The sequence below is a fragment of the Urocampus carinirostris genome, chromosome 1 (genome assembly GCF_059441175.1).
Source record: "Urocampus carinirostris isolate Australia breed hairy pipefish chromosome 1, RoL_Ucar_1.0, whole genome shotgun sequence".
Lineage (NCBI taxonomy): Eukaryota > Metazoa > Chordata > Actinopteri > Syngnathiformes > Syngnathidae > Urocampus > Urocampus carinirostris.
Window position 1 is genome coordinate 45,287,378 of NC_142349.1, and position 18,011 is coordinate 45,305,388.

Sequence of the window (18,011 nt, forward strand, 5' to 3'; positions counted from 1 at the left end):
TTTAATTTCAGAAGGTTTTTATTTTGACAGCGCTCACAGGTGTTTAAAGGAAACACTGAGCTAGCTTAACAAACTAATGAGGCTGGCCATGCTGCTCATGCTAACCCTGCTAATTAGTCTAGCCGTCATTGCATGCCTGATTATGCTAAGCTATTTTAAGTGGAGTTGTAAAATACAGTCTGCAAGATGAAAGACATTTTAAGGTAAACGGCGAAAGGACACCATGGCTCGAGATCACCTGGCAGTTTTTTAGATCATGCTTATCATCTTGTCATTTCTACTAAAGCCAATAAAACTAACTTATTAGACCTTTTGCAAAATGAGTTTCCAAGAAAAAGCAACTTTTAATGTGATAAGAAAAATAAGTTGAGGTATTGTGAGTATGTTTAGCTGTTATTTTTTATGTAATCAGAAAGTTTGATCAAATAATTTAATTCCATGTCAGTCAACAACAAAATGACCAACAAGCTGACTTCTATTTTGCCTGGTATCGCCTCAGAATCTTCTGCATCACCTCAGTAACTAGGCTCAGATTTCCTCCGACCATCAGGGCACCCTTCAGAAAATGGACAGACATAAACAGAGACTGATCTCACTCCTACCGGTTTGCTTGTATGAGGTGTGTTTGACTTACCTCATGATAAGAAATCTTGGCATCAACATTGACTACATCAGTGACTGCTTCAGGAATCACCATTTTGCCAATCAATCCTACACAAAAAACACCCATTGACGCACAAAGATTTCAATGATGTATCACAACATTAAAGGAAAGAAGTTTATCTGACTTTTTAGTTTGGATAAAATGAGTTCTTCCAACTTCTTCCGAGCACACCGCTTCTACAAAGCAACGCAATTCATGAGTGTTGTCAAGTAAAATATTGACTGTGAAATACCATACACAGTGGGGCAAAAATAAGTATTTGGTCACCTACAAACAAGTGAGCTTTCTGACTGTCGAAGAGGTCTAACTTCTTCTAATGAGGTCTAATATGGCTTCACTTATTACCTGTATTAATGGCACCTGTTTTAACTCGGTATAAAAGACACCTGTTCGCAACCTTTCAGTCACATTCCAAACTCTACTTTGGCCAAAGAGCTGTCGAAGGACACCAGAAACAAAATTGTAGACGTGCACCAGGCTGGGAAGAAAGAAATTGCAATAGGTAAAATGCCTGGTGTAAATAAATTAACTGTAAGAGCCATAATAGAAAATGGAAGACATACGAAACCACAGATGATCTCCCTTGGTCTGTGGCTCCATGCAAGATCTCACCGCGTGGCAATAACAAGAACAGTGAGCAAATTTCCTAGAACCACACAGGGGGACAGAGTAAATGACCTACAGAGAGCTGGGGCCACAGTAACAAAGGTTACTATCATTTACACGATGCGCCCCCAGGGACTCAAATGCTGCACTGCCAGATGCGTACACCTACTGAAGCAAGTGCACGTCCAGGCCCCTCTGCTGTTTGCTAGAGGGCATTTGGATGAGCCTGAAGAGGACTGGGAGACTGTGTGATGGATAGACGAAACCAAAATAGAACTCTTTGGTAGAAACACAGGTTATTGTGTTTGGGGGAGAAAAACACGTCCCAAAAACACATACCCTCAGTGAAGCATGAGGATGGAAAAATACATGCTTCAGGCTTTTTCTGCAAAGAGTCCAGGACAACTAATCTATGTAAGGGAAAGAATAATTGGGATTGCGTATCGAGATAATTTGAGTGAAAATCTCCTTCCATCAGCAAGGGCATTGAGGATGAGACGTGGCTAGGTCTTCCGGCATGACAATGATCCCAAACGCATAGCCAGGGCAACAGAAGAGTTGCTTCATAAGAAGCATTTCAAGGTCCCGCAGTGACCTAGCCTGTCTCCAGATAACAAGCCCATTGAAAATCTGTTGAGGTAGTTGAAAGTCCGTGTTAATCAAAGATAGCCCCAAAACCTTATTGCTCTAGAGGAGATTTGCATGGAGGAATAGGCCAAAAAAATCAGCAACAGTTTGTGAAAAGCTGGTGAAGAATATAAAAAAATGTTTGGCTTCTGTTACAAAAGATACATAAGAATGTATTGAGATGAACTTTTTGGGTTTTGAGCAAATACTTATCTTCCACCAGGATTTCCAAATAAAACCTATAAAAATCTAACAAAGTGATCTTCTGTTTTTTTCCCCCACATTCCGTCTTTCATGGTTGAGGTTCATCCATATTGACAATTACAGGTCTCGCTAAGATTCTCAAGTGGAAAATAGTGGAAAACTGAATACCTAATTGCCCCACTGTATGTATGTATGGTGACATTTAACTTACAAAAACTTTTCCCCAGAAAGTCGAGGGTCCAATTTTACATCTGAATGAGGAGCGTTGGCAATTTACTGGAGTTAAACGAAAATGTATCGGTGTAATTGTGTATTCTCACTTGGCACTCCCATGAAGTAGAACCAAACGATTTCCTTTGAAATCCACCTCCAAAGATACCTCAGACTTCTGCAGGAGAACCACAATGCCTTAGAGAAGACAAACCTGAAGAAAACTCTCAAGAAAGAAACAGAATAAGAATTAAAAAAAACTAACTGCAAAAGCAACCTTAAGCTTCTAAAAACCAGAAAACCTCATACTAGAACTGTTTGAATTTCAAAAGCACACCCATATTTAAAATAATTAAATACAAGTTGACAGATTAGAAACCTTAATAAGAATTATAAAGTAATCTTCAAGAACCTCAAGAATAACAATGATACGTATTTGAAGAACCTCAGTTAAATGCTGACAAACAAGCAGAAGCCAAATAAAAACAAATGAGCGTGTAGAATGTAAACCCTAAAAGAGCCTAAAAAAACACCAGAAAAGAACGCCAATAAAGCCACATGTAATCAAGGTTGTTGGTGTAAAATGTTCTCACCAGATTGAGTTCATGTCGGTTTCCATGCGTTGAAGCTCGCGCATCTGTTCTGATGATAAGTCTAGTTTTGTGAATGTTAACCGCTATGGGGTTCCTTAACTCCATCTGAAGTCGGCCCTGCAGCCAATCACAGTGCTCAGAATGTGATCCTTTTGACAAGTAGGCAAGTTAGCAAACTTTCATTCATTCCCTAGAGCACTGTACAGTTTTTTAAGACGCTACCAATAAGTCTTTTCACTATTGGTTCTTAGATTTCTGAGAACCTTGTTTTTATTTTGAATACTGCAAATTGAGGTTGTTTTATTTATATTGGATATTTTAGAAACAAGGCAATTAAGTGTGCCTTACAGAAGCAATGCAGCAGACACAACAGTCTACATGTTAACTCACTAAACGATAGCAACCGGGAAGAGATTTGAATAAGCCAACATTCTCTCTTACCGGGCGGAGACCAAAGACATCTAGGGCAGCAGACTTTAGGAAGGTCACCTGATAACCAGACACAAAGCTACCACCAGAACATGTGTTTTCCCAGTCAAAGGTCAAGATGCTCTCCTACCTCTGGTAAGCTGACAAGGAAAGGTCCGTTTTCATAAAGTGGCCGAAACAGTTCATTGAAGAAATCATTAGTTAAACACACATACGCCATCAGACCTTGTTATACGTGTACATGTTTGAAGAGAAATATATGGACAGATACTCCATTAGGATCTATGTCAATCAATCAATAAATCAATCATATAGAATCAACTTTTTAACATTCATTCATTTTCGTCTCCTTATGTACACAAGGTTTGCAGGGCTGCTGGAGCCCATCCCAGCTGACATCGGGCGGGAATACCCCGAACTGTTTTCCACCCAATTGCTGGTTCTTTCTTCCTCAACCTAAGTTCTCACCTCCTCCTGCACCAGTCTTTGTATTTTCCACTGACACATTGAAATCTGGTTACTTGATGTCTACCAAAATCTAGCTTTGACCTCAGGATAGTTTATGCTTGAGCCTTGACACTGCCTGTTGGACTGCACTGGCTGCACTCCACATCCTCCTTTTCCTCTAGCTGATCTTCGGCACAGAAACTTTGGCATCTCTTGATCATGCAGGGGTTCCCCTGCATGTGTCCCTGACTGAGATGAAAGGCAGCCTGGACTTGTTGGTGTTGCCATTGCTGTTTAGGCTGGCATTTCCAGCCATCTTCATAGATTATTGCTCACCTTCTGTCTTTCCCCACAGTAATGAGGATCACATAAAGTAGATAGTGAGAGGCCAGAGTATTCTTGAAAGGATCTCATGTTGGTAGACCCAGGTTTAATTCTGCTTGGGAGTCTTGACTTGTCCACGGTCTTGAACCAGCTCTCTAGGTCAGTACTCGACGCTTCGGTGGAGTCTGCATCTTTCTGGCTGCAGTTAAAACCTTTCCAAAGCTCTCCACTGGCCTCTCAGTGACTGATGGGAAGGGATTTGTCCCCAGGCTGAAGTGTTATCTATCCCTGACTATCTCCTTCTCCATTTCCATGGAACTGGACTTTTTTTTATTTCAAGCTCATCCGTGCTCACTTCATGATACGCTCTAAACCCTGAAGGATCCCCTTATGTCCTGATACAGCTTTTGTAAGAAAGATAGACCAAAGTTAAACAAACAAAAATGCAAAGTTACCTGTGGTGTGGCTGTTGAGAAAGCAATTTGAAAGAGTTTCATTTACACTGAACTTTGAGCTCACCTGGGAACACGTGACTAACGCGGAAATTGCGACGTCAACAACACACTAAAATAACAATTATTTCGTCTTTCTGGCATTTGAACTTTTCAAAACACGACCCATACTTCATACGTAAAACCATGCAGGTCATCCTTTACAACGCAAATTTGTCAACTATGGGTATACACCGACTATCATGAAACGGCGAATCAATCAAGTCAAAACTTAGACATCAAACCTAACATGACAAAATGTACCCTGTAAACAAAAACAAATAGCTAATGTTCAAATGCTACCCGGACAGTTCCGAAAAAGCAAAACAAAATATAAAAGAATTAGGAGATTTTCTTTTGTTCAGTCACTTTAAGTCCCTGTAGTTTGTATTCTTCCTTGTGCTTTGGAGCACTCGTTTTTGGTTGCATGACTCAGTACAGCCAAATCCAGTAGTCAAATATTACATACTGTCACTTAAGATGAAAATTGCAATGTGATAAGGGAATCTGATTCAGTAACCAATTGTTTGATAGATGAACAAAACTAGGCCATTAGTTGTAAAATTACATTTTGATTATTTGTAGCTTTGTATTTTGGCACAGTTCACAAAAACATCAATCATTATTTAACAAAAGGAAACCAACTATCTGCATTAAAAAACAGCTGTAGGCTACAATACCATTTTACAATGCTTATTCATATGTATACGACCACTAGATGGCACTGTGTTGTATAGTATGAGCGAGGGCCAGGGATACACGGCACAGGGTGGCGGCAGAATGCCGGACAAAAGGAGGTTAGATAGATAGATAGATAGATAGATACTTTGTTCATCCCCGAAGGGAAATTCACATTTCCAGCAGCATCCCTGAGCTGAGAACAATCGAGAACAATCGAAAATAACACGGGAAGAGGAGGCCTAAAAAAAATCCAGCCCGACATGACCCGACACGCGGGTATTGAAGCCCAGCCCGAGCCAGACAAATTACCTTAATTTGTGAGACCCAGCCAGAAGCAAACCCGAATTTCCATATTTAATTTGTGAGCAATCCAAAGGATGAACCACACCCCTCTCCGTGGCCACTGACGACTTTGGCCGACTACGCGTAGCCCCATGGTGCAGTGGTTCAGGGTTAAAGTCCAGCCACTGCGGCCTCCCCGTGTGGAGTTTGCCGACGTGGGTGTCCTCCCACATTCCCAAAAACATGCATGTCAGGTTAATTGGCCAGTCCAAATTGTACCTATGTATGAATGAGTTAGTATGATGTCCGTCTCCGTGTGCCCTGTGACTGGCTGGCAACCAGTTCAGGGTGTCCCCTGCCCACTGCCCGAAGATGACTGGGATGGGCTCCAGCACCCCCTGCGACACTACTCAGGATAAGTGGTGCAGATAATGGATGGATGGATGGAGTATCACTATTGCGTACCTGTCAACCTCCATGGCTCCATGCCCTTACAAACTGTCGTATTTTCCCTTATAAAATACAAAATAACCTTACACCATATATTTTTTTCAAATGTGTTTGTTTATGTAGTTTAACATGTTATATTGTGCATGTGTTTCGTTATATCATTCTGTACATATTCTTAATAATAAAATAAAAAATGAAATAAAAAAGATTAAAAATCAGGAACAATTGTTATCAGCGTAACTAAAATATCCATTAATAACAATTTCAATTTAAATTTGTAAATAAAGATATTTTTGGAGGAAAAAAATGAGTTGGCATTTTTATTTTGTAAACCAAACCACAATATCAACCATTGATGCTTGTATTTTAATTTTCAAATACCAATGACAAAACAATAGCTCTGTTGTTTCAATAAACTTATTATATATAATACGATCGCTATTGTCGGAAGCGCAGCAGAATACGCGTTCACGCGAGGGGGATGGGGGATTTTGTAGGGGAGTCGAAATTAGGCACTACAGCGGCAGGCGCATGCGCACAGTAGCAACAAACGCTCGCTTCGTTTGCAACGAAATAAACGATACCAAGATAGAGGTGACCGCGGCGAACTCTTTTGACTTGATTGACCGTTTCATGATAGTCGGTGTATACCCATATTTGACAAATTTGTGTTTTTCCGTACAGATTTTCTTGTACGTCGTACACGTCTTAAAATGCATAATAAACGTACTTTGTACGTCAAAAAAAGCTCTCAATATAGTCATCTATTTCAGTATTTGTTATCCAAAATATGTATAGTATATGAAAATAAATACATTGAAATCATAGCGAGAATGAAATTAAAATGAAAACAATCTGACTGGCGTGTGGGCTTGAGCCTCGTGAGTGCATCAATACGTTTGCGCGTGTGTGTGTACGCGTGCGCGAGTGTGTGCGTGTGTTTGTGTGAGGGGCGCTGTGACGTTTGGTCACGCAGTGCATTCTGGGAGGCAACAAAGGAGGCAAGTGAAGAAACCTAAGGGTAACGGACAGCCGCCGGGGCTGCAGCGTCGCAGGGGAGCATGCGCACACGAGCCGCGGACTCGTGCACAGGTGAGGCATCAATACACTGTACACCTGTGCATGTGCACATGACGCGCTCCCGTAGAGAGCTAGAGCGTAAACTCGCGATGCTGCTAACCTGCTAAACCTTAGCCTGTGCTAATACTCTAAACACATGATTACGACTCGGAGATCGTCTCAGAACATCCAACGATTAAATTGAATATGTCTAATGATGACACGCTCATTTAACAAGTCGGATAAAGGACAATGCGGCGTCTCCTTAGGTGAATGACATCAAGTGAGCAGCAGGATGCCCCTTCCTCCACAGCCGCCCCCCGCCTCGACGCAGGTAAACACACGAAGATGAGATGACATTGGTGATGACGTGACCTCTAACCACTTGGCCTGTAAACCTAGAAGAGCCCGGACCTCAGCCAAGGCACAGACCATCCCTACTTCCGCCTGTACCAGTACCTCCACCAGGGAGCGCCACAGAGAAGTAAGGCATAAGTAGTGGCGGTTCTACACTCTCCCTGGGCGAGACCACCCCCAAGCGCAAATATTGATCATAAAATGTGAAGAGAATATTAATATAACATAATTAAATAGACATACCTGTCAACCTCCAGGGCTCCATGCCCTTACAAACTGTCGTAGTTTTCCTTACAAAATACAAAATAATCTTACACCATTTTTTTTCAATCGTGTTTATTTATGTAATTTAACATAGATAGATAGATAGATAGATAGATACTTTGTTCATCCCCGAAGGGAAATTCACATTTCCAGCAGCATCCCTGAGCTGAGAACAATCGAGAACAATCGAAAATAACACGGGAGCTGCTGGAGTGGCTGCCATTCGTGACGGCGCCGGAAGAAAAGATTCAATTTGAATCATGTACAAACAAACAAACAATTGAATCATGTACAAACAAACAAACAAACAAAATATTCATGTTTCAATAAGTGGAGTGTTAATAAAATGGGGGGAAAATAATACTGATATAACCAGGTAAAACTAATTTTAAGTTACCTGTCCAAATGAATGTTGTGCCATCTCACCTTTCCCACTCTCTCTCCTCTCACCTTTCCCACTCTCTCTCCTGCAGTTGACTTGCTGCTGCTCGCTCCTGAAACTAATACTTACCTCTTTGTGTATTGTGCAGTCCCTTCTCTAGACAAGGTCTCACTCGGGTACAATGACAGTGAGTTGTGAGATCTCCTGTAGTACCTCATTTACCATGATCCATGCACCCATCCATCCATTGTCTGCACCGCTTATCCTCAGTATGTTATATTGTGCATGTGTTTTGTTATATTATATATATATTGTTAATTAGCATTTTGTTGTGAGATACTGAGTTGCTCGACATAAATGAGGTTTTTCATTAAAAAAAAAAAAAAATTAAGTAGCTTGGACGTTCACTGTAGAAGGAAAAAATAAATGCAAATATAATTAAGTAGAATTTTCATATTCAAATTATTAATTTATTTTCTGCATTAAATTATTGTCGGTAATGTACTGATTAAAGGGATAACCACAAACCTGTCTTTTTTCATTTTTTCCTTTTATACTTCCTTTTTTTCTTAACTTCTTTATACTAAATAATAATTCATAATATAATGCATCAAAGCAAGTGAGCCGTTTGAGAGCCGGCTCTCTTTAATGAGTTGAGCCGAAAAAGCCGGTTCTCTAAGAAGAGACAGACTTCCTTTCACTACACAACTACCACGGAATGATGCATGATGGGAAATCCCCAGGCGGCAGACGCATGCGCACAGTAGCATCAAACCGCTTGCTTCGTTTGCAACAAAAAAAAAACGATACCGATAGAGGCTACCGCGGCAAACTTGTTTGACTTGATTGATTTGCCGTTTCGTGATAGTCGGTGTATACCCGATGGTACCCATAATTGACAAATTTGTGTTTTTCCGTACAGATTTCCTTGTACGTCGTACACGTCTTAAAATGCATAATAAACTTACTTTGTACGGCAAAAACGTACAGGTTGACAGGCATGAATAGACTTATATTCTTTTCAAGAAACACATTTGAAACTACTAAAGAAAATGTAGTTGTATAATGACTAAAACCTGACCTTTCCGGCTCCCCCTGGTGCAATATCATCGATAAAATTGTCATAAGCAATCTGCTCTCCTATTTCGTGATTCATGCTTAGACCAGTGAGCCGTTCCTGAGACACAGTTGACCATGGATACGACTTTATAAACTTTTATTTTGAAATGCGCTTCTCTGCTTAAGCCACCGTGACTGACAGAGTGAGAAACATGGGCAGTAGTTTGCCTGTATTGTCAAAGTTATGAGTAATGTGCTTTATTTGGAAGACAGGAGCCACCAACTATTTTTTTATGTATAGTAGTAATACAGAGAATCTTCCCCCGCCCCCAGTCAAAGGTGAAGTGTCCCTCAAGCCGCCACTCCACTACGCTTTTCCTCATCTTAGCCTCAGTCTCTCCACACACCTACGCAGCAAGCAGGGGCATCCATGTGGCGCCCATTTGACAAGACGCAAAGTCATATGTTGTTAGATAATACAAAACTGCTTTAAGATCTCGTTCACCCTCCATGTGTCATTGTAAAAGTGCCCCCCTCACCTGACCTAAAACCGCCCCCGGACATAAGGATGATGCATGCTAATGTTCATATTTTCAGGACTTCTCTGCCATTTTTTTCTCTTGTTTTTGCAGCCTTTAAAAAGTCCATATTATCAGGCATGAAAATTTCTCACCTTTAGGAGAAATCCACCCTTTTAAAGTCAAAAAGGGTGACCCAAGTGTTTTGTATAGATCTGAGAAAAAAAATAATTTGAGTTGGGGAGGGAGTATTGTGACATTTCTCAGAGTGAATTGGGCGTTTGAGGTGGTGCGTTTGAATTCAAATCAGTTTAGTTCACTTTGAGCAGTAATGTATTAATTCATGAGTAACTCCAGTCAGATTTTATCTCATCACCACACTATTTTTATTTGTAGTAGCAGAGCCGTCTTTGGCTGTGTTCACATTGCAGGAAAATTGGACCCAGGCCACTTTCATATGTGGTCCTAAATCTGACTCATCAGTGTTTCCTAAACCATTGAAAGTGTCTGGTGGGCTGCCAGGGTCTAATTGGTCCCCGTAATGCTCTCAAACTTTTATAAAAAAAGAGGAGGGGTTGTGAACAAATAAAGGCTAGTATAATATTGTAGTATAATTCATTTTGTATTTATTCATTTCATGCACGATATTAGTTTATTATAGGTAATATACCCGTTATATCTGTCAAGGGAGTGGGGGAGGGATGTTATTGAATAAATCCCCCCGGAAAAATTACATACATGTAAAAAAATGGAAGGAGACCAAAAGAAAGGCCGAAATTGACGTGGATGGATAGTGTTATGAGTCGGAAAGAGGTCTAAATATAATGGAAGCTCGAGCTCTTATTGGTGATTAGAATGAGCAAAGAGGCGTCGTGAAAGGATGGTAGGATGTTTGGACGTGTTCTAAGGGATGGGCAGGGCGCCGTATGATGCGGCAGGGGTAAACCAGTGAAAGCTGTCGGGCCCTGCTGTTGAACAGAAAAGTGTGTTGTGTCACCCTGACCCGAGTGACATGGTCGCTTTCTGTGTCCCGTTTCATCTGGAGGGACGAAAGCGTGACTGACTTGGGTGCCGAGGTGCTTAACTTGTGGGTGTTTGGGCATTTGGGTTGGCCATTGTCCCAAAAAATTGTGTTTGACTTTTTTTAATTTTTTTTGCTACTTTTTCCCCTTTTTATTTTCTTTGTTTTTTGTATGTGTTTGTCTTGCTGTTGGTCACCCCTCTTGAGGGATATGATCAGGGTAGGTAGATATAGATAGATAGGTAGATACTTGATTTGGGCCGCAGCTTGTGATTGGAGTGGGATGCTGGGTCCTGAAGTCAGACCAGTTGAGAACCATCAGTTTAGATGCCCCGTGTTCAAATCCAGCTACCAGCCTCCCTGTGTGGAGTTTAAATGTTCTGTGTGTTTTCTTTGGGCACTCCAGTTTCCTCCCGCATTCCAAAAACATGCATGACAGGTTGATTGACGGGTCAAATTTTGTCCCTGGGTGTGAGTGGGCAAGTGAATTATCTGCCCTGCGACTGGCTAGCAAGCAGTTCAGGGAGTTCCCTGCATACTACCCGAAGACTGCTGGGAGAGTCTCAAGCACTCCTAGGACCGATGTGGGGATAAGCGGGTCAGAAGATAGATGGAAAATGTTATTCAAATGAGGGGGTGGGTGAAACTGGATGAGCTTTTCACCTATTATTGTCCACTTCTTTATTTGAAGAACATTTTGTTTTGACAAAAATGCAAAAAATACACAACAAAAAAAATAAATGACAAAATAATTTTCACAAATGAATAAGGCATTTGTGTTATAGAAGTAGTTATTGCATGTTTTATTTATGCATTCATTCATTTATATGGTATATATGAAATGAAATGAAATGATCTGCATTTATATAGCGCTTTTCAAGTCAAGACTTCCCAAAGCGCTTTACATTGTGCTTCACATTTCCCAAAAGCGGCCGTGCAGCCATGTTAGGCGCTAACCTGCTTATTGAGGGCATTAGGGGTTCAGTGTCTTACCCAAGGACACTTTGACATGTAACACGGAGGAGCCGGGATTCAAACTGTGATCTCTTAATCCCAAGACGAGCGCTCTACCTCCTGAGCTATTTGTAGGCATTTATTATGCTTTTATTTCTACATATGGCAGCATTGGTCCTCCATACCAGACATTAAAGGTGGGGTGCGTCGTTTGTTAAAAGTGTCCTTAAAAAGTTGAAAATTACATATTTTCCCTATTAAAATGTGTTAACAATGCCTAACTGAGGTCCAAGAGCCCTTGTAATTTTTCCACCGTGCCTTTCTGCTTTTATCTTAATTTTTTTAAGCAAAGCTGTTTGGGCCGTGGAACAAATCAGGTATTAGGAAAGGATGAGGGGGTATGGACATTGATGGGACCTTTAGTTCGTGTAGCACAATAATGGTGAAAGAAAGAAAAGGCTTGTTTCAAGTACAGTCCAAACACAACCCCAAATCCCAAAAGGATGAAGAAAAAGAGTTATAGTGTGTCTTAAGCTTGACAGAGGCTGCAAGGGTAACAAAGGCCAGAAGATGGCGTCCAAATTCGGTACAGTACATTTAAGGATTGTCAATATTAGGAGCTTACTACCGTTGCTCTTTTGAGAAAGCGTTTTTTTGTTTTTCCAATGAGAAAAGCAGCTAGCATTTTGGGCTCATGTCTTAATGATAACCTCAGTTGATGCGATTCATATCTGCAGGAATAATTTAAGTGCCATCTTCATCTGGTTATTCTCTTCCTCTTTTGCCTGTAGATGATGGTGCTGCTGGTGCGTCAGCATCCCGCTCAGCAACGGGCCAGCACCATGACGATGCTCAAAACTCTGCTGTGACCCCACCTGCAGGCTCCTCCCCAACCCCTGCCGCACACCCCCATCGGACTCGCCGTGGATATGCCCCCTCCCCACCTTCATCCAATAACAGAGACAAGACCCTCTCACCAGCTCCTCCAGCCAAAGCCTCTCCCACTACTCTTGCCCCTCCCACCAACGGCAGAGAGGCGGAGCATCCGCAGCGACACGTTTCCCTCAACGGTAAGAGGACCGCCCCCTTACCGGGAGGCCACAACCCCACCAGAGGTCCTGCTCCCCCCCCTCCTCCCATCTCCCCTGCCCACAGGCTGACGCCCCCCTCAGGTGAGATGCCTTTCATCTACATCACACAACCTTGATGTGACCTTCTCCTGTGACTGTCCTTCCAGCCATCAGAGAGGCTCCACCACCTCCTTCGTACAAGGTGGCTGGTAGTCCCTCCTTACCCTCTGAGACCCCCGCCAGGGGTAAACCTCCTCCCCCACCACCCCCTCCAGTTCGCCATGGACTTGCCTCCACTGTCATTCCTTGTTTATGTGGTGAGTTCTTACTGGAATACACCACCCACAACAGTAATGTTTAAAATTTTAGAGTCACCCAGAACATTTTTTGTTGTACATGAAAGTCACACTTAGGTATCATATGAGTTGAAAATAAATAAAAAGTATAGTTGAGAGATTGAGAAGGTTAAAAATAATGATTTTTATTTGAAAAAAAAATAAAAATAAAAAAAAAAAAATATATATATATATATATATATATATATATATATATATATATATATATATATATTTAAAATATAGAATGCAAGAATTACAGCATTGCAGACTTGCTATTAAATTTTTAGGTTGTCAATATAATTTTTCACCTCACGCTCCCAGAATCTTTCATACCATGCAGCCCATCTGCTCCCACAACAGCTCAATAGGGTTGAGATCTGGTGACTGCTCTGGCCACTACATTAAAGACAGAAAACCAGCTGCCTAATTCTTCCCCAAATAGTAATTGCTTTGCGTCATTGTCCTGTTGTAGGATAAAATTGGGTCCAATTAAGCGTAATCAAGCCAAAGTCAATTTGACCTTGTACAAATTTTCTACAAGCACCAAAAATCATTTTTTCCTTTTTATCATCACTTTTTAAGAAAAAAAATATTGCTGAGTCTTTTTTTGTACAGTTCAAACGTTTCACAATTGACTTCCTGAATGAAGCGCTGACAGGTTGGCATTTCCCATTAATTGGGTTTCTAGCCAGTTAGTTAGCATACAGTATACTTAGCAACTTGTTACTGCTAGTTAACATTCATTTAACTGGTACAGTAGTTATTCTCTATCTTACTGAGACACTATGAACTTAGTACTATTTATGAACGTCTTCTTTTGATTGACGTTTGTTTTGCTTTTGTTTTCTGCACAGATGACTTTGAGTCCAAATATTGGTTTCATCCACTGGATGACTTCCCTCCTCCAGAAGAGTATCGACATTTTGCCAAGATCTACCCGAGCAAAGCCTACTCAGGTCACAGTGCTGTCCATGCATTGCACACAGACAACATGCACATCTGAATAGCCAAGCCTGGAAGGGTGCTAACACAGCTAATTATTTGATGTGTCTGATGCAGCCATGCGAGGGGCTCCCCCGCTACCTCCAGTGGGCAGGTGAACAAGTGTTCTGCCATCGTTTCCATCTGCCCTTCCTTCTTGTGAGTGAACTACGGAGGGAAGACAAGAAAATAATTATTGGACGTTTCAGTCCTTTTGTTTTCTTCCAGTTGGCCTCCATACTATGCTATGTGTGGGATATTGCCAATGACAGATGCCAGATTAGTGCTTTGCCCCTTTAACATGTCCTCAGTGGGCCTTGTTCACATCACTAGACTGCTTTCTCCATGAGTTAGCGTTCCTGCACCTAGCTTTGGTAATTAACGCTGTCAGGAATTATGAAAACCTTTCATCTTAGAAGTCTAACATTGTTAGACTAAGCGCCACACCATGGTTACAGTGGCCTATAAGAAAGAAATTATCATAAAATTTTACATTTTAAGATATTGAATATAAAATTGAGTTCAAAACATGAAGTAGCCAATTCTACTATATGCTTGTGCTGCACCTAAAACCTTCAGCATCTAAACAGAGGAGAGGTCAGGGGAGTACTGTACATGAGCCTAATGGTATTACAGATTATGGCCTAGCATAGTGGTCACTCTTATTACGCCTGACATTATTATCCATTGTTCTTTTACTCATTTGAGTTACACAAACTTTTATGTGGAGCATATTTGTCATGTCTGTCATACTGTATTTGCATTAAATACTTGAACAGGGAAAATAAATATATTTTCTCCCTCCAAGCTTCCGATAGTTGAAATATTTACACTGGTATTTATAAAGGTTGTTACAATACTATGTTGCTGCGCTAACATAATAACCTTGCAAGCAATGGTCACCGCTTAAAGTTATTCCATTAGTCTAATATGTTATGATAGCAAGTTAACATGCTAATGTTGTGAAGGCTAAGACCAAATCACGAAGCTAAAATGGTGGCAAAACAAGACTTATATTAGTACGTCTAAGTATGCATGCCAAGAAACTAACTACATACTATCCTGTCAATAGGCTACAGTTGCTAGCTTAACATCTTGCTAGTCTAAAATTGTTGTCATGGTCTCCTCATTTTGTAAACTTCTTTGGGAGTTGCCCATGCTTCATTTGAGGAAAGTGGAAATGTGGATTTGTGATCGTCCCACTTCTGACCTCAAAATTTCAATGACTTTGTGGAATTTGTGACCATATGTCTAGTCACTAGTCAAATACCCGAGAAACAACAGCTGCTGAAAATATTGAAAATTATGTTTGCCATAAACAGTCTGCATCTTGTCTAGTCAAGTTGCAATCCTATTTTTAAACCTTCCAACTTGAATCTTTGAATTTAAGTGTTCTTGTGCATACTTCCAATAATTATGTCTGAAAAGCCGTACTTTCCTTGAACGCAGCATAACATAGACCCATTATCAGGTAACATGATGATGTGATTTTCCGAAAGTATTTCAAACCTTTTGAACAGAAAGTGGGGGGTTGTTGTTTTTATTTTTCAACATTGTTTTTTTGTTTGTTGCATGTGTTGGCTCAACTGTGAAATGGCATTCTGCGAATGCTTTTATTTTGAGAACAGTAGTTGTGTACAGTTGTTTTATGTGGCGGTGGTCAATCATGGAATATGCCAAAATGCATCAACTGTACTAGTAAGACCTTTAATTAGTAGTTCAGAGATGTATTTACACACAAGTAAATGAGTGAATTTCCTGGAAACAAAATTATTATTTCCAAGGATCATGAATTGTGTTCATCTGTCATCATTTATGTAAATCAAAACCCCCCAAAAACGTTTTATTATTATGCCCATACAACATGTGTACTGTATTCATTTTAGACCAGCTTTATTTTTTTGCTCTCATCTTCAATTTTTTGTTTTAAAAATTGAAACTGTACCACTTTGGGTGGTTCGTTTGATCAAAGGCATGCAAGGAACATTTAATAAAGATCGTGGACAAACTGATTTTCCTTGCACATTTGATAAGTGAAGTCACTTATTTGTGCAGCCCTTAATCACAAAAAGTTTTATTTAGCTGCACAGACCACCATTAAAACATCCCCTGATCTGAAACATACACGCAGGCAAAAAAAAACCTCAAAGACCACAGCATGAGTAACATGAAGAAACCTTGAAAGGGGCTGCACATGAAGAATTGCCCCTTCTAGAAGATTAAGCTTCAATGGATTTTGCATCACAAGACAACACAGTCATGAACATAGGTTATAGGTAATAACAGAATGACCAATTCATAGCTTTGTATCCTAAAGGATAATCATTTAGATTTTGGCGCTCCTTCTAAGAAAACAGTTTGGAATCTTGTTATCAAACTGGACAGTTTTGTAACGTGATAATCCAACTTGTACTATTGTTTATCCATCACTTATCTTCATCAGGGTAGCAGGGGTGCTAGAGCCCATCCCAGCTAACTTTGGGCAGTGGGTAGGGGACACCCTGGACAGGTTTCCGGCCAGTTGCAAGGCACACAGAGACAGACAACTCACTCGCTCATTCACACCTAGGGACAATTTGGACCGGCCAATTAACCTGACATGCATGTTTTTGGAATGTGGGAAACCCACACAGTCACAGGGAGAGCAGGCAAACTCCACACAGGAAGGCTGCTGTAACTGGACTTTAACGCTATTACATTGTCTATCTTTTTCTATCTTAGAGTTTTGGCAAAAGTAGATTCTCATTCTTCAGCTGTATTTGCAAATGACAATCTATGCCTTTGTGAAATTTTAGATGAATTATTGTAATTCACTTTTTGGGGAAAAAATAAGTATTGACGCCTTCAATACTTATTTAGTTGGTGCAAAGTTTAAGTGATGCTTTTCATCTCCTAACTTCTCATGTAGAAGGGCACACGTTACCTTCCGACCTATCCACACAGATCACCCATTAAATTCAGAGACTCTTTCATAATTTTGTTTGTCTTCAAATTTGTCATTTTTCTTGTCATATTCCATGTCTCCATCTTTTTAAGCAATAATTAACTTTACAACACAGCACCTATTTACTCACAGTAAAACAGACTATTAAAATAAAAACTAATACAATTTTTAAAACAAGTTTATTTTATTTACCAAATAATTATTTGATCAAGGATAACATTTGCCAGTGTACCGGGACACTTTTAGAAATCTCTGATAACGTCTGATACTAGTGACCGAGATAATCCGTTATTAGAACCGAAATGGGCAAAACGAGATTGGTATAACATAGAAAAAAACAGTTTTTAAAATGTATTTCCAAGAAAGAATCTTCAAGTACTTTTTTGGGTAAATTGTAAACAATTTTAAATGATCAAAAAACATATTGTCGCAACTCTGCCTCGGTAAATGTCTTACGTTGTCATGGTCTGTAAATTCCTACCGTTCGGATCAATAAAGTGCATCTGTGAATCTGAGTTGTGGACGGCTGAGAGACAAAAAAGGTGCTGGGCAAGAGAGATGTTTGTGAGTGAGGAAGAATGCGGATGGAGTGATGGAGAGCAGTTGAGTTCTGGCCTTGTTACTGTTTTGTATTCGTGGCGTTGTTTACGGCCTACAGTAGCCAGTTGACAAATAAAACCACCTGCTTCTGCTAAAAGGTCGCCTTTCTTTCCAACGTCTTCCGGAAGCTGCAATATAAATGCCGGAAAAATATATAAGGGACCTAAGGAATAAACCGATCCATTAAAGAAGGGGTAGGGAACCTATGGCTCGGGAGCCATATATGGCTCTTTTTATGAGTACATATGGCTCCGAAATAAAATATAACTATTGCACATCTCTCTGTGGCGTTCCAAAGTCAAATGATATCATCCCGATTTTGGTCCATATAAAGCCGAAGCAACTTAATACAGAAGTTTGATAAGAAACCATTTAAACTTGAAGAATAAAAACGCTGGCAAACAACTTTGTTTGGGTGAGCAGTACAGGTGGGCAGATCCCTGCACACAGCGCAAG

General features: G+C 40.4%; 1 protein-coding gene, 1 long non-coding RNA gene and 1 pseudogene across 5 annotated transcripts; 2 read left to right on the plus strand and 1 right to left on the minus strand.

Moving 5' to 3' along the window:
* Positions 1-90: 90 nt before the first annotated feature.
* Positions 91-920, minus strand: LOC148374849 (uncharacterized). The gene is made up of 3 exons (XR_015851083.1): positions 789-920; positions 635-711; positions 91-556 (listed from the first exon to the last, which is right to left on the minus strand). It is a non-coding gene; the product is annotated as an uncharacterized LOC148374849 (long non-coding RNA).
* A 72-nt stretch (positions 921-992) lies between these two features.
* Positions 993-4,348, plus strand: LOC148374850 (uncharacterized; annotated as a pseudogene).
* A 2,616-nt stretch (positions 4,349-6,964) lies between these two features.
* On the plus strand, positions 6,965-16,023 carry LOC148374851 (uncharacterized). Of its 4 annotated transcripts, none has more exons than XM_088341556.1 (8): positions 6,965-7,100; positions 7,337-7,401; positions 7,470-7,551; positions 8,219-8,257; positions 12,414-12,794; positions 12,860-13,009; positions 13,885-13,986; positions 14,090-16,023. In XM_088341556.1, the coding sequence occupies exons 2-8, from the start codon at positions 7,363-7,365 to the stop codon at positions 14,128-14,130; spliced, it is 834 nt and encodes a 277-aa protein (XP_088197682.1). In that variant the 5' UTR covers positions 6,965-7,100; positions 7,337-7,362; the 3' UTR covers positions 14,131-16,023. The 4 variants fall into 4 exon arrangements, with proteins under 4 accessions (XP_088197682.1, XP_088197692.1, XP_088197700.1 ...); XM_088341566.1 differs by having other exon boundaries at positions 7,473-7,551; XM_088341574.1 differs by lacking the exon at positions 8,219-8,257.
* The last annotated feature ends 1,988 nt before the right edge of the window (positions 16,024-18,011 follow it).

What these genes read in the sequence shown, in the direction of transcription:
- LOC148374851 (XM_088341556.1), top strand. Translation starts at nt 7,363, where the DNA reads ATGCCCCTTCCTCCACAGCCGCCCCCCGCCTCGACGCAG. An exon ending in TGTCATTCCTTGTTTATGTG is followed by an intron (nt 13,010 to 13,884) that starts GTGAGTTCTTAC and finishes TTTTCTGCACAG; the next exon opens with ATGACTTTGAGTCCAAATAT. An exon ending in CCCGAGCAAAGCCTACTCAG is followed by an intron (nt 13,987 to 14,089) that starts GTCACAGTGCTG and finishes TGTCTGATGCAG; the next exon opens with CCATGCGAGGGGCTCCCCCG.